At 64.2% G+C, this 14,921-nt stretch overlaps 1 protein-coding gene across 2 annotated transcripts; it reads left to right on the forward strand.

The window, feature by feature from the left end:
• Positions 1-121: 121 nt before the first annotated feature.
• DRG2 (developmentally regulated GTP binding protein 2) lies at positions 122-14,625 on the forward strand. Of its 2 annotated transcripts, none has more exons than XM_067716427.1 (13): positions 122-321; positions 3,643-3,803; positions 5,333-5,422; positions 5,975-6,035; positions 7,306-7,396; positions 7,924-7,996; positions 8,099-8,189; positions 8,859-8,956; positions 9,181-9,257; positions 10,291-10,379; positions 11,096-11,154; positions 13,464-13,501; positions 13,853-14,625. In XM_067716427.1, the coding sequence occupies exons 1-13, from the start codon at positions 258-260 to the stop codon at positions 13,890-13,892; spliced, it is 1,032 nt and encodes a 343-aa protein (XP_067572528.1). In that variant the 5' UTR covers positions 122-257; the 3' UTR covers positions 13,893-14,625. The 2 variants fall into 2 exon arrangements, with proteins under 2 accessions (XP_067572528.1, XP_067572527.1); XM_067716426.1 differs by having other exon boundaries at positions 124-321; positions 13,464-13,517.
• The last annotated feature ends 296 nt before the right edge of the window (positions 14,626-14,921 follow it).

Consider the following 14,921-nt stretch of genomic DNA (forward strand, 5'->3'; position numbering starts at 1 on the left):
CCCGCCGGCCTGACCACGCCCCGGCCCGGCCCATCCCCCACCCCTCTCCAGCCCCGCCGGCCTAGCGGGCGGAACCAATAGCATCTGGCACTGCGCTCGACGTCGCCCGCCCGGAGTCTGCATCCAGGTGCTCCGGCCGCACGCGGACGCCGTTCTCGGTAGGCTTCCGGCGCACGCTGATCTGCAGCCGCCGACGGGCCGGAGTTCGCGGAGCCGCTGCAGTCTGTCTCGCCTGTGCGCCTGGTTCAGCCGCCGCCATGGGGATCCTGGAGAAGATCTCCGAGATCGAGAAGGAGATCGCCCGCACGCAGAAGAACAAGGGTGAGGGCCGGCCCGGCGGGGCGTCTGCGGCGGGCGGGGGGGCTGCCGGAGCCGGAGGAGCCGGGCGGGATCCCAAGGGTGCGGATCGGGGCCCGACCAGGGGGCCGAGTAGAGAACCCCAGCATACGGAGCAAGCATCCGACCCGGAGAGGCGGGGTCGGGGTTCGAAGCCGGGTCTCCTGGCGGTCGGGCCTGGTGGATTGGCGCTCTGCTCCTTTGTGGGCGGAAGTCCAGGAGGAGACCCCCCCACACACACACAGGTACAGCCTCGCCAGCTGCCCGGAGCCCCTCGGTGGGGTGGAGGCAGTCAGGACTTGAGTCTGGCGGACCTGGGTTTGGACCCCGGCTCCACCTCGTACCTGCTGTGAAAGCTCGGGAAGTCACCTCACCTCTGGGAACCTCAGTGTCCCCCTCTGCAAATGAGGGTAATAACCCCGTGCGCCCTCTTAGCTCACAACTAAGTTAAACCGGATTCTGTTTGCAAAGCACTGGACGCACGTGAGCGCCCGGTATTAAAGTGGATCCCGCAGCATAGGTAGCGCTTGAAGCATCAAATCTGGGCGCAGGCTGTAAGGGCGGCGGGAGCTCAGAGGAGAGGAGCAGTGAGGAGAGGAGACTGGTGACACCCAAAGAGCCTTCCAGGAGGAGGTGGGACTTGAGCTGGTTGGGGGCGGGATTCCAGGAGAGGGGCACTGCTGAGGCAAAGACACGGGAGCTGAGGTGAGCACGGCGTGTTCATGGGAGAGGGAGGAGGAGAGTCTAGATGAGAAGGAGGGTCTGGAGTAGTGGGAGATGTGGTTGGCTGTGGTGGGCGAGGCCCAGTGCCTGACCAGCCCTGCTGTGGGATTGCAGGAGCAGGAAGCAAGCCTGTGGTTGGTCTCAGTGTCTGTCGTCCCTTGGCTGTGAAGTTGGGGGGCTGCCTTCACTCTCATTCTGTAAATACTCGCGGAACCCTTACTAGGTGCCAGGCACTGTGGTTAAAGCAGTGAACGGCTGGCACGTCCTTGCCCGCATGGAGCTGACCTTCCAGTGGACCATCTGTAAACTGGTAGCTGAATACACAGGATAATTTCATCCAATAATAAACGCTGTGGAGACAAACTAGGGTGATGTCGCAAGCGTGTCGGGGTAAGGGCTGGGGCTACTTAGGTGGCATGATCAGAGAACAACACCATGAGGTGGGGACGTTTGAGCTGAGACCAGAATGAGAAGAAGGAACCAGCCATGCAAAGACCTGGGGGGAGACTGTTCCTGGCAGATGAAACAGCTGGTGCAGAGGACCTGAGGCAGGAATGAACTTGGCTTGTTGAAGGAGCTGAAGGTCTGGGGCTGGAGTGCAGGATGGGAAAGGAGTGGGCCAGTCGTGTAGGCCTTGTAGGTCATGCGAAAGAGTCCAGGTTGTGTTCTAAGGGCAGTGGAAGCTAGTGGAGGGTGTTAAGCAGCAGAGTCTTCTGTTTTAAAAGTTCCCCCTGGCTGCCCTGCAGAGCATCACCCATGGGGCTCAAGGAAGGTAGCAGGGAGGCTTGAGATGCTGCCGCTTGGGCAGTGGTCCAGGAGGGGACGTAAAGGTGATGAAGGGATCAAGACCTAGTCCTTCCCTTCAGAGATGCTCAGGGTCTCATGCGCCGGGGTGACAGAAAGGACCACGTGAACCCGACTTGCTGAGCCTGTCCTTGACCACTTCTCACTGCCCTCAATTCACTCATTCAGTTGCCAAAACACTTCCTGAGCACCACACCGGAAGCTGGGGATCCTGCCCTTCTGGAGGGAGGGAAGCAAAGAAACAAGATTCAGTCGTCCCTCGGCATGGGGGAGGGGGGCACTGGTTCCGGGACCCACCGCAGACCCCACGATCTTAGAATGCCGCATCCGATAGCCGGCCCTCCATGTCCACGGTTCCGCATCCACAGATTCCGTCCACCGCAGACCATGTAGCACTGTGACATCACTGAAAAAAATTCCCGTATAAGTGGGCCCGTGCAGTTGAAACCCGTGTTATTCCGGGGTCGGCTCTAGTTTCAAATGGTGCTGAGAAGCCATGAAGACAAATGGGACCAGCGAGGGGCCTGGCATGGGGTGGGGGTTACTGCAGACAGTAATAATAACTGACTCGTATTGAGAGCTTACCATGTGCTGGTCATCGTTCGCAGAGCTTTCTTTAATTACAGACATCTGCAGAAGTAGTTATCGCTGCTAACATCCCTATTTTGCAGATTAAGAAACTGATGCACGAGGAGGTTAAGGAACTTTTCCAAAGTAAAATGGCCCGTAATTTCAGGATGGAATTCCAACACAGGCCCTTAAGCTCCGCGTGACATTGCCTCTGCATGACTGGGCAGGGGAGGCCTCTCTGAAGAGGTGACATGGAGCTGAGAAGGAGTCAGCCTTGGGAAGATGAGGTTGAAATGGGGTAGCAAGTGCAAAGGTCCTGAGGCGAGAATGGGCGGCTGGACTGTGCCAATGAGAGGGACAGTGGTGGAGACGGGAAGTGGCCAGGCCGGTCACCTGACCACAGCAACATGACACGTAGCTGAGGTCCTGTACCCTCCCTCTGCTGCCCTGCAGTGCAGCTCCCCATCAGTAGTGTAACTTACGTACATGAGAATTTGGAAAAAATCGATATCAAGGAGGAGAAAAGGAAAGGAATTTATAATTAAAATAGGGTTTATTTCCATAAGTGAATGTAGGGGCACAGCCAAGATACAGTGGAGTTACAAGGAGGCGGTGAGGTGTTTGCAGCGCTGCACATGTGGTAGCCACAGTGCAGATGATGCAGGTGTGTCGTGTGGGTGACTCACGTCCCCTCCACGAGGCCTCCCTGTTGGCAGCCTGGGGTCCCAAGCAGGCAAGCCTGTCTGGGTAAAGTTTCAAACGAAACATGCCATACTCTTCCCTCAGCATACACAGTAGTTCCACTCCTGGGAATGTCAGTGTCTGTCAACGCTGTAAAAACGCCCTCTGAGGCTCTGGGCCCCAGAGATCCTGATCCAGGTTCCCTCTGTGGCCCTGCAACACGGGACAGTTCTTGGCTCTGCTGGTCTGACTTACAGAGCTGCGGGCTTCCCCAGCTCCTGCCTGATAAGTGCCCGTGAAGACCACCATCACTTCACCATCGCAGCGACACCTGAAAACGCCCTCCAGGATGCCCCCAGGAGTGGTGCCGCCCTGGCTGAGAACCACTGACCTTGGGTCGTGTCTGTCTGTCGGTTGCTGTCTGGCTCTGAGGGTCCCGGCCAGCATTCGGCTGCGTGTATTTGGTTGCGTACGGGACCCTCCCAACCCACCCGGGACACTCACCTTCCATCTTGTGTTGTCTTTTAGCCACCGAGTATCACCTGGGCCTGCTGAAAGCAAAACTCGCCAAGTATCGGGCCCAGCTCCTGGAACCCTCCAAATCGTCCTCATCTAAAGGCGAGGGCTTCGATGTCATGAAGTCGGGCGACGCCCGCGTGGCGCTGATCGGCTTCCCCTCTGTGGGTAAGGTCAGTGATGGGCACCGCAGGCCTCGGGGAGGAAGGTGGCTGGTCTCCGCTCTGCCGCGGCCGCGCCCCCTCCCTCCTCTCTGAGCCGGCTCCAGGGCGCAGGAGACCCAGCCTCCCTGGGCCCGGTGGGGACTCTTCAGCAGGAGTGGCCCTGCTGGCCTCTGCCTTGTCCCCAAGCACAGATGTTCACTGAGTGTGCACCTCGTGCCAGGCATGTTCTGCCCCTGCCCACTCAGCCCCGAGCTCGCGGAGGAGAGGGGAAGGGCAGGCACGTGGAGCGGGGCGGCTGCCCTGTGAGCAGGTGTGTGAGCAGAGCCCCGAGGAGGGGACCTTGAGGCGGAGGCCGTCGGGGAGCGAGGGTGGCGGGGCGCCTTGAACTGACCGGGTGTGACCCCTGGGCGGCCGGCGAGCACGGCCAGGCTTTGACTCCTAGGGTGTTGCCGTGGATTCGCTCGTTTTAGCCTTTTCTTTCGACCTTACTTTCCAGCCTGCAAGGCCTTCTCTCCCGGGTGAGAAGCCCAGGCTGGGAGGAGCCACTCTAGTGACCGAGAGCTGTGCCCTTGGGGTCTGGGCCCTGTTGGGAATCTGGGCTCTCTGAGCACAGGAGGGCGCGGGACGCCCTCCTGCAGGGGCCAGACAGGTTCGGGGGTGTCCCCCAGGTTGGCCTCTGGCAACCACGGCTCTCAGGGCCGCCCGGCTGGCCACACCTGTCTACCCCACCAGGTTTTTACGTTTTCTCAAGTTTCCAAGAGGCCCCCTGGGCAGAGACTTTGTGACCTGAGGCCTATGATCTCTCACGAGCCCTGTTTGGGTTCCAGGGCCTGAGGGCGTGTGAGCGAGCTGCGCCCCAGCTCCCTGCTGACTAGGGTGGGGGCGCCGGGCCGGGCCGGGCTGGCCTCGTGGCACTGCCCGCGGCTGTGCTGGCCTCTGGGCCACAGTGTCCATCACTGTGGTTGCTGCACTCCCCCTGCCTTGTCACCTCCTTCACAAGGTCGGGACCGGATTGAGGTCCCGGGTCCCCAGCAGAAGCAGGACCGAAGGCAGGGTCTCTCAGTCCCGGCCGGGTGTGGCCCCACTCCCGCCGTGGGCCGGCCACGAGGTCCCATCCGGATCCTTCCCTGCTCCCCTCCCTCCCTCCCTTGCAGCCCTGCGCCACCGCCGGCGCTCTCAGGCAGGAGGGTCCCTGCCTCCTTGCCCTCCTGGGAGCAGCAGCTGTGTGCTGTGGGACCGACACCTACTCCAAGTTTTCTGGGCCCAGGAGGGTCTGGAGGTTCCGTGGAGCTGGGGATGGGTCCCAATGTAGCGGGGGAACCCCCTTAGGAACCAGGTCCCTGTGTCCACCCGAGGCAGGCCTGAGGCCTCAGGCACAGGGTGGCCCTGTGGTGTTGAACCCCCCAGGCAGGGCCAGAGGTGACTTTTCCAGCTGTTGTCATCACAGCCCAGCCGGGGGGATGGGGGTCTCCCCGCGTCGCACCTGGGCTCCTGGAGGCGGGGCACAACCCCCGCTGCAACGAGCTGCTTTCTCCCAGTCCACCTTCCTCAGCCTGATCACCTCCACGGCCAGCGAGGCTGCGTCCTATGAATTCACAACCCTGACCTGCATCCCTGGGGTCATTGAAGTAAGTCGGGGCTTGCCGGATCCCAGGAGGGAGGGTGAGCGCGCGCGCGTGCGCGCGCATGCGTGTGTGTGTGTGTGTGTGTGTCTCGTGTGCCGGGGGAGGCTCTGGGCTGAGCTGCTCTGCCCTCAAGCATGGACACCGCTGGGGGCTGGGGCTGCCGGGACCCCAGAGACGCCTGGCCCGTCCTGCAATCCTGGCTGGTTCCGAGAGTCTGCCAGCATGCACAGCTCTCCCCGGTGCCCCTCTGTGACCCGCTGCCCTGCGCCGCCCCGGCTCGGGTCACCCGTGGCTGGCTGGCTCCTGTTCCCTGAGAAGCTTTGGAGCCTTGGGCAACGGGGGTTCTGTGGCCTTGGGCCTCCCACCGTGAGGAGCTGTTACCATCAGCAGTGGCTGCCGGGGGCTTATAGAGACTCCCGCCCTCCAGGCGGCCCCTCGGCTGGCTCGCGGGACATGGTCCGCCCAGGCTGGGGGGGTGGGGCGGCGGCTCACACTTGGCCGGGAGGCCCCTTCACAGCCCGCCGGCCCCGCCTTACCTCCTTTCCTGCATCCTAGTACAAAGGCGCCAACATCCAGCTCCTGGACCTCCCTGGGATCATCGAAGGCGCAGCACAAGGTGGGAGGGGGAGCAGGTGGGGGGGCGGGGTGGAGCCCAGGCCCCCTGCGGGCGCCTGTGGACGGTTCACGGGAGGGTTGGGCTCACAGCCCCTCCCCGGGCCCAGTGCTCTGTTCCCGAGGGACTCTGGCCTCAGAGCTGAGGGGACTGAGGCCCAGGAGGTGGGTGGCTTGCCCAGGGTCGCACGGCTCACCAGGCAGTTTTGGTTCCCACGTCCAGTGTGTGGTGGACCCCGCCAGGGACGGGCGCACGGCAGTGGAGCCCTAGCCCCGGAGCCCTGTCCTCTGAGATGGGACACGCCCTCGGCTTTGGTGGCAGGTGGCTGCCCGCTGGGGTCGTCCCTCCCTTGCCAGGTGCCAGCTCCGTGCGGACCGTTGTCTCGCTTAATCCTCTGACACCCCTGTGACTGAGCGAGTGTCGTCATTTCCTTCTCACGGCCGGGAGGAGCGTGGGGACGGACGGCTGAGCGTCTGCCCTAAACGACCGTGCACCTGTGCAGTGCGGGACTGGAGTTGGAGCCTCCTCCTGGGGGTCCCGTGCCCACCGCCCTCATCAGGGCGAGGTCCTGCCTACTTGGATTGGCGTGGGGAGCGATGGTGGTCCCCCAGGAACCTGCCATCCCAGCCAGCAGGAGGAGGCCTGGCCCCCACGGGGGAGGCTCACCCGCTGTAGTCAGGAGGCCCCTGGAGACCACCGGGTCCCCGGCTGTGACCCCAGTCCCCAAGTGGCTGTGTGACCTTGGCCTGGTGCCTGCCTTCTCTGGCTGTCCGATGGCAGGGTCTGACCTTGGTGACGGCTCCACAGCCCCTCCCTGTGCCTTCTGCTGCTTCCTTTCCGTAACCCTCGTTCTGGGAGGGGCAGACTCGTCACATCCTGGAACCACGTAGCTTTGTGGTCTTGGGCAAGTGGTTGAGTGTTTCTAAGCCAGGCCTCGGTTTTCTGGTGTCTGGACCAGGTAGATAACAGCGACTGCCCAGTGTGGCTCTGCAGGCTGAGTGAGCAGCTGGTGGAGGATCACCCCGCTCGGCCCGTGGAGCGGGGTGGGGGTGGGGGGCAGCGGGGGGCGCCTCTGCTCCCCAGGCGCTGGTGTCGGAGTTGCTCCTAGAACACATTTCCACGAGTGAGACAGGGCTCAGGAGAAGTACCTGCCTGGGGGCGGCGCACGGCAGACCGCGCGGGCCTGTAGGGGCAAGAGCCTGCGCCATGGGCTGCGGGCGTCCCGCGGTCCTGCCCATGTCACTGTGTAACCACGTTCCGCCCTCCTGACCAGGGAAGGGCCGTGGCCGGCAGGTGATCGCCGTGGCACGCACAGCCGACGTCGTCATCATGATGCTGGACGCCACCAAGGGAGAGGTGCAGAGGTCCGCATTTGGGATGGGGCAGGCTGACACGCCTGGGAAGGCCCTGTGGGGGGAACAGGACACTGCGGCTACCGCCCGTGTGTCCCTGAGCTCGTGGTGGGTGGTTCCAGGGGTGCTTGGCGCTCTGCCATGTGGGAGCAGTGGCAGGACTGTCCACGGCTACACCCAGTGCAGGCGGCCTGGGGCAGCCTCCCCGAGAGGCTTGCGTCTGGAGGATGGGGCTGTGCCGTGCCACCCTGGCTCTGGCTCCTGCCTGCGGGGGCCTGGGTGCCCCATTGCTGCCCAGCGTCTGCCAGGAGCCCGGCTGCAGACAGCAGAGCCTTGCTCACGCCCTGGCCTGCGGCTGAGGGCACAGCAGGCGATCTCCCCTCGGACTGGCCCGAGGGTCTGGGGCTCGTCCTCAGCGCCTTTGGTTGCTGGGAGGGGACGTTCGGCGGCTGGTGGCGGGTGCGGGGGGGCCGGCCGTGGAGGGTGGGGGCCGCACGGCCTGCCCCGGGCACCTGTGAAGGCCACGGGGACTCCACCAGGTCCCTGCTGGAGAAGGAGCTGGGGTCGGTCGGCATCCGCCTCAACAAGCACAAGCCCAACATCTACTTCAAGGTGAGGCCTCGGCAAGGGGGTGGGCCCGGCCGCGGCCGCAGGGTGAGCGGTGCGGGCTGCGGCTGCCGCTCTGTCAGCATCACCCCTCCCTCTCTCCTCCAGCCCAAGAAAGGAGGCGGCATCTCCTTCAACTCGACGGTCACGCTGACCCAGTGCTCAGAGAAGCTGGTGCAGCTGATCCTGCACGAGTACAGCATCCTTCCCGAAGGTGCGAGAGGGGGGCCGTGGTCCTCGGGCAGCAGAGGCCCGGGTGACGCAGACTGCCCACATCACCCAGCTCCGTCCAAGCCGCAGGAAAGCTGCGGCCAGCTCACACGAGGCACTTCTGTCCCCTTTGCTTCACGCTCCCCAAGCTTCAGGCTGGCCGGGCCATAGCCGTGCACCCCTGGCTCCTTGCAGGGTACAAGGCCGGTCACGTGTGGAAGGAAGACGAGATGGCGAGGGACAGGGCCTCCTGGGCTGCGGAGGCCTCGGGGCGACCCCAGGGGGCAGGGGGGGGCCAGGCTGGGGGCGGTGGTTTTAGCGGAGGCAGGGCGGCCGCAGGGGGCAGCTCGCGTTGTAGTGGGAGCGGGACCAGTGCTCCGGCCTCTGGAACTGGCTGCCTTGGCGATCCTGGCAAGGGCGTCATTTCTTCTGTTGTAACAGCAAAGATTTAAAATATTGAACCCCTTACACGTTGTGCTTCCCTGAGAAAAGTGAGGGAGCTCCCCAAACGTTAAAATCCTGTAAAACTGTGGAAGCGGATAACCTTACAGTCCCTCTTGGCAGCGTCTCTCGCGATCGGCTGTTTCAGGCCCTGCTGGCAGCGGGGGTGGGGGGGGTGCTGCTGGCGCACAGGTTGCCCTTAACCCTGGCCCCTCAGAGATCTTCAACGCGGAGGTGCTGTTCCGAGAAGACTGCTCCCCGGACGAGTTCATAGACGTGATCATGGGCAACCGCGTGTACATGCCCTGCTTGTATGTAAGTGGTACCAGCCCCCGCGGCAGCCACGTGGGAGGGGAGCCCTCACCCCAGGGGCTGCTTCCGTCCCGCAGGCGCCTCGGGCTTGCCCCAGAGCGCCAGCGCAGCCTCTCCCCCAGGCCCCTTCAGCCTCTCCCCATCCTTGAGTCAGCGGGTGGAGCCCTGTTGCCACACTGCTCTCTTCCTCTCATTCCCCAACACCTCCTCCCCCTTTCCAACCCCAGGTTTATAACAAAATCGACCAGATCTCAATGGAGGAAGTGGACCGCCTGGCCCGGAAACCTGACAGCGTGGTCATTAGGTGAGGTTCGTGGCCGCCCTCTCTGAGTGGGGGTCCATGTGTCAGGCCTCTGTGCGCCCCGGGGTAGCTGCTGGTGACCGTGGCCGAGTCCCCCCTAACCTGTCTGGGCCAGGTGGGTGACGGGGTAAGCTCTGGTTATGAAAACAGAAGGACTTCATCCACCAAGGTCTGGGAGTGAGAGTGGTTAGCGGCTTCGTGGCTTAGCAGTTAACTGCAGACCCCCAGAGAGCCAGGCTGTAGCCCGCTGCTCCTGAGGCCCTGGAAGATGTGGCTTCTGTCCCCTCCGCTGGTGGGGGCGGGGAGAAGGGACTGAAGTCCTCAGGTGGGGGCTTCTCTGAGGGCCGGGTCCTGGGAGCCGCCTGCACTCGGGCTCGCCATGGCTGTGGGCCCTCTGTCGGGGCAGCCTGGCTTTGTGCCCACCCTGCTGGCTCCCCAGCTCCACCCAGGTGCTCTGCAGCGTCACGGTGGCGCTTGGCTTTTGGGGAGCGGGACCTTGGGGACTGAGGAGGAGCGGGCTCCTGGGCCCACGCGAGGACTGCTTCCCGGGCGTCCCTAGCAGCCATGAAGAGCAGCAGAGAGCGGGTGTCCTTCCCACAGGACAGCTCGGCTCCCCTCCTGCTGCTGCGTCCGGGCCCCGTCCTCAGGGCCCTGCAGGCCACCCCTGTACCTGCTCACGTGCATCGCAGGGGAGGGCGGGTCCCCACTCAGGGCAGTACAGCGGCAAAGGACCAAGCCAGGGGTCACCGCATTGCTGAAACCCCTGCCGGGCAGCCCTGGGCCACTCGGGGGGTGGGCTCTGCATTGTCATCCTCTGCCTCTGGCCACCCCAGCTGCCACAGGTGCCCTGTGCCCTCCACAGGGCCCCGGAGAGACGGCAGGCTGTGCTGGGCGTGAACGTGACAGTGACAAGAGGTGTTGGCAGCTGAAGCGCCGTCAGGCCTGCGGTTGTGCTGCCCCATGGGCGCCAGCTGGGCCGCACTGGCCTGGGTGCCGGGAGCCCTGGGTGCTCTGACCGGCCCCTTCCTCCCGGCAGCTGCGGCATGAAGCTGAACCTGGACTATCTGCTGGAGATGCTCTGGGAGTACCTGGCCCTGACCTGCATCTACACCAAGAAGAGAGGCCGTGAGTCAGGGCCACACGGCCCGAGAAGCGGCCGGGCCTCCCCCTCCCCCGGGCCGCCCGGTCCGCGCGCGGCGCCCAGAGCCCCGGCCCAGCCAGTCTCTACACGACAGCTTTCTCCCATCTCAGAGCTGGCACCACCCTCTACCGCAGCCTGTCAGAGGCCTCGGCCTGAGCCCTTGTGGCAAAGAATGCCGAGTTCTGGGGCTGCTGGCCTTGAGGGGGATGTGGGGATGGGATAGACACCGCCAGCAGTGGCTCCCCAAGCGGTGACAGACGCTACGTCAAGGCTTTAGGGCACTGGGCACACGGGGGCCTCCCCGACGTCCCAGCCCCTGTGCACACGCCTCACATCCCACGGCCTAGCGGCCGAGCTTGGGCAGTTTGCGTCGACCTTGGCCGTGTCTGCAGAGGGAGGTGAGGCTGCCGGCCGGAGCCGGTCCAGCCTGGGTTCTCCTGCGGGTCCCCTCGGCCGGGGCTCTTGTGGCTGATGGGTTTGCAGGAGGTTGCTCCCTGGACTGGGGTGTAGTTTGATTTTCTGTGTTGAGTCAAGGCCGTAGAAGTCCGTTCGGGGCTCTTAGCGAGGGTGTGCCCGGGAGTGGGGGAAGCGCAGGCCAAAGCCGGAGACTGGAAGGGCCTCCGCTTCCTGCGGAGGGGGGCTGCGTGGCAGTGGGCCCTGACTCTGCTGACTTCCCGCCCCGCCCCGCCTGTCTGTGCAGAGAGGCCGGACTTCACAGACGCCATCATCCTCCGGAAAGGGGCCTCTGTGGAGCACGTGGTGAGTTGAGGAGACCTGTCCAGGCCGGGGTGGGGGGAGCTCTGCCCATCGCCCGGGGCCCTGCCTGACGTCTTCCCGGCCCTCAGCCGCCGCGTTGCAGTCGGGTGCTTGGACGCGTGTCCTGCCACCCAGCTGCAGTTAGGGGGCGGCGTGGAATGGGGCCCAGCGGGTAAGGCACTCGGCTTGCTGCCCGGTGCAGGGAAGACGCCTGGGAAGCGGTCGTCACCATCCTGTCCCACCAGGGCTGCGGGGTCCTCGGGGCCATTCAGGCGTTCGGTCAGTAGAGCTGCCGCCCAGGACGATTCTGGGTTGTGCGTTCCCAGTTGGGCCTCCCCCATGCTTGCCTCCACTCAGCCCCCCGCGCAGCCCGCCCCTCCACGCGCCCCATCGGCTCCGCCCCCAGGGGCTCAGTGCACCCAACGTGCTAGTGAGCGTCGGTGTCCAGCCGAGTAGCCCCGGTTCCTGCCGGAACTGGGGTCCTTTGGGGTCAACAGATGCCAGCCACCCAATCCTGCAGCTAAACAGTCCCACACCGAGGGGAGTGCAGTGGGGGGTGGCTGGCAGCACGTTGGCACATGCCCTGGCCCTCTCAGGACGTGGGGCTTCCGCCACACCTGGCAGGAAAGCTGGAGAGGCCAGGAGCAAAAGGCTCTTCCAGGCAGTGGGGCGGCAGGTGCAAAGGCCCGAGGCAGGAGCGAACATGGACTGTGGGCCGTTGGCTGCCAGCTGGCACGGAGGGTCGCAGGGTCGAAGGCAGCAGGTGCTAGAAGGTGGGGAGGGGCCTGCGGGGCCCTTGGTTCCAGAGCCTGGATCTTGTCCCAGCGAGGCCTGCCTTGCAGGACCTCAGCCCCTCCTGGATACTCACCTATCACAGGTGCCATGCTGTGCACACAGGCCTGCCTGGGTGCTGACCACAGACCCAAAGTAGAGAAGCCAGTCAGACATGGGGTTGCACCCTGGCGCCCACATACTAACGTTGAGGGGTAACCTCATCTGGTGGTAACGGAGCCCCCGGGGCCTTTGCAGTCCACCTAGTGGAGCTGACAAGAGCCTTGCCTGCACAGGATCACGGGCCATAAGCCCCAGGGGCAGAAAGGACCTGGCAGGGCCGGCAGGGGTGAGAGACACTGTGGGCTTCAAGGGTCTCCCATCCACAAACAGTATTAAAAAGGATGACCTTAGGGGACTTCCCTGGTGGTCCAGTGGTTAAGACTCTGCGCTTACACTGCAGGGGGGGCGCAGGTTCAATCCCTGGTCGGGGGACTGAATCCCACATGCTGTGCGGTGCAGCTTGGGTGGCCTTCCATCCTCCCTCATTGCTAGAGACACAAGTGCATAGGAACGCTTGTCTCCAGGGAGAGCCGTGGAGCAGGCTCAGTGGGAAACAGCGCCTACTGACTTTGGTGTCAGGGATGCCAGGGCACGATGGGACCTGCAGCAAACTGGAGGGCACCCTCCCCATCTGCCTCGAGGGCTCCCAGGGTCCCGGGACGACTCTGCAACTGTGTGACCCTGAGCTTGTCAGGCAGGTCTAGTTCTGTCGTTCGGAGGCAAGCGCATTTGCAGGCAGAGCTGACCTGGACCGTCAGATTTCGTCTTTTGGTCTAGAAAACAGCGAGTGTCGGGACGGGTGTGTGTGTGTCTGTGCTCGTCCCTGCCGGCAGTGTCCTCAGCTGTGGCCACGCATCCTTGGTCACCCAGAGGAGGCCCAGATCAGGATGGCCCCCCGGAAACGTTCCTGTAGGCCTGATGTCTGGGCTCAGGAATTTGGTCTCTGCCCAGGGCCTGTGAGGCTGTGGGCACGTGGAGGACAGGCGACGTCGCACTATCCTCACCCCGGCCGCCTCCACCGCGCCCGCCCAGCCCGTGCAGCCAGGGGGCCACATTCTCGGGCGGAAGAGCTGGCTGCCCTCCAAGTTCTTCCCTTCGGGCCTCCTAACAGCGCTGGGTTCCTGTGACCTTTGTCCCTACTCGGGACTGCTACAGGATGTGGGCCATCCTGGGCTGGGGGTGACGTGTTATGTGGGAGGTTCCGGGTCAGGGCGGCAGGAGGTGAGAGAGGCAGGCCCGGTGGGGACCCTGACAGCCCTCATCCACCTGCCAGAGCACCTGTCAGGGCTGCCTTTCCAGCAGGGTGGGTGGGCGGGCCCAGGTCCTTCAGCGGCCGCGGCCCCATAGAGGCAGGAAGCGGGAGCGCCAGAGCAGCTGTGAGCACAAGGCTGCGTGGGGACCGCCAGAGCACCTGCCCTGGGCCCAGTTGCTTCTGGGCGCAGCCCGAGCTCACCATCCGTCTCTCTCCCGTCCCCCAGTGCCACCGCATCCACCGGTCACTCGCCAGCCAGTTCAAGTACGCGCTGGTGTGGGTGAGTCTTGGGCGGGAGGCAGGCAGGGTCGCCCGGGGCAGCCTCAGGGTCAGGCAGGAGCTCCGTCCTTCCGCATGGGGACTGGGGTGTCCGTCAGTCCTGCTCGCGGGGTGTGTGGTTTGCATGCTGACCCAGACCAGACACGGCCCTCCCGCTTCGGGATCCGGGCCGGGTGGACCGCTGGGAGTCCTGCTGTCAGAGGCTGCGGGGTCTGCTGGCGCTGGGACCCCCACTCTAGACCCCCCATCTGCACCTCCACCCCCTTCCAGTGACAGTCAGCTTCGGCCGGGTGGGTACAGAGGCTGATGTGGTCCCCCGTCCCGCTCCCCACTCAGGGCACCAGCACCAAGTACAGCCCGCAGCGGGTGGGCCTGACCCACACCATGGAGCACGAGGACGTCATCCAGATCGTGAAGAAGTAGTGGCCCCGCCCCCGCCCCCAGTGGGACTCACCAGAGCCTAAAGTGGGGAAATACAAATGCACCCCAGGAAGGGGTCTCTCGTGTCTCTGCTGCTTGCAGAAATTTCTTCAATGGGCAGATGGTGGACAGCATGCTGGGGCCTTAGGACGAGGTTGGGGCTGGGCTGGGCTGGCGGTGTTTCCCATGAGACTGGACTCTGGAAGGGGTCCTATTTGGGTCCCTGGGCCTGCGCCTTCTCCCCCCCCTCCCCGCGCCTTCCAGTGCAGAATGAGCAAGCTGCCCACCTGTCCCCAGCTAGGGCCTAGTGCAGATGGCTGGCTTGATGCCGTGGGCCTACTTGGGTCCCTGGCGGCCCCTCAGCTCCTGCCGGTTTTTCTGGTTCTCAGGGAGGGGGCTGCCCAGGACAAAACCCCCTATCCACCCCCCACCCCAGGGCTGCCCCGTGATGGAAACCAGAGATCTGGGGCTTTAAAGGCCCAGCTCATGCCCTCCACAGCCTGACCAGTCCCGAAGGGCCACCCCTTCCCAGGGCACCCCCTGCCCAGCACAGAGCCCAGGACCCAGCCCGGTGCAGATACCTGGGGTGGCGGATTTGGAGTCTGGGCTCTGCGTTTTCTCTAAATACCACCCCACCCTGCACCCCCAAATCTCTCGGCTCTCCTTCCTGAAATAAAAAGTGGAAACAATGCCTGTTCACTAAGGACAGTTTTGTGAGTTTGCTGAACTCGGTTGCCAGGTTGGGTCGGGGCAGCAGTGAGTGTGCGGATCCTGGGCCTTGGGGAAGCAGGCCCAAGCCTGGGGTTCAGGGGGGCCTCTGTGAGGAGTGATGCGAGGCGCCGTGCGGGCCTGCGAGCGGCCTGGGCTCCAGGGGCAGCGACTTGCCCTCGGCTACACGGCTTGTGAGCGCAGAGCTGGGAGTGGAGCCCCAGCTGAGGCTGCTGAGCCAATGAGAAGACATCCTCCCGGCCCTGCAGCCTTTGGG

The sequence above is a fragment of the Pseudorca crassidens genome, chromosome 19, assembly GCF_039906515.1.
Source record: "Pseudorca crassidens isolate mPseCra1 chromosome 19, mPseCra1.hap1, whole genome shotgun sequence".
NCBI classification, from domain to species: domain Eukaryota; kingdom Metazoa; phylum Chordata; class Mammalia; order Artiodactyla; family Delphinidae; genus Pseudorca; species Pseudorca crassidens.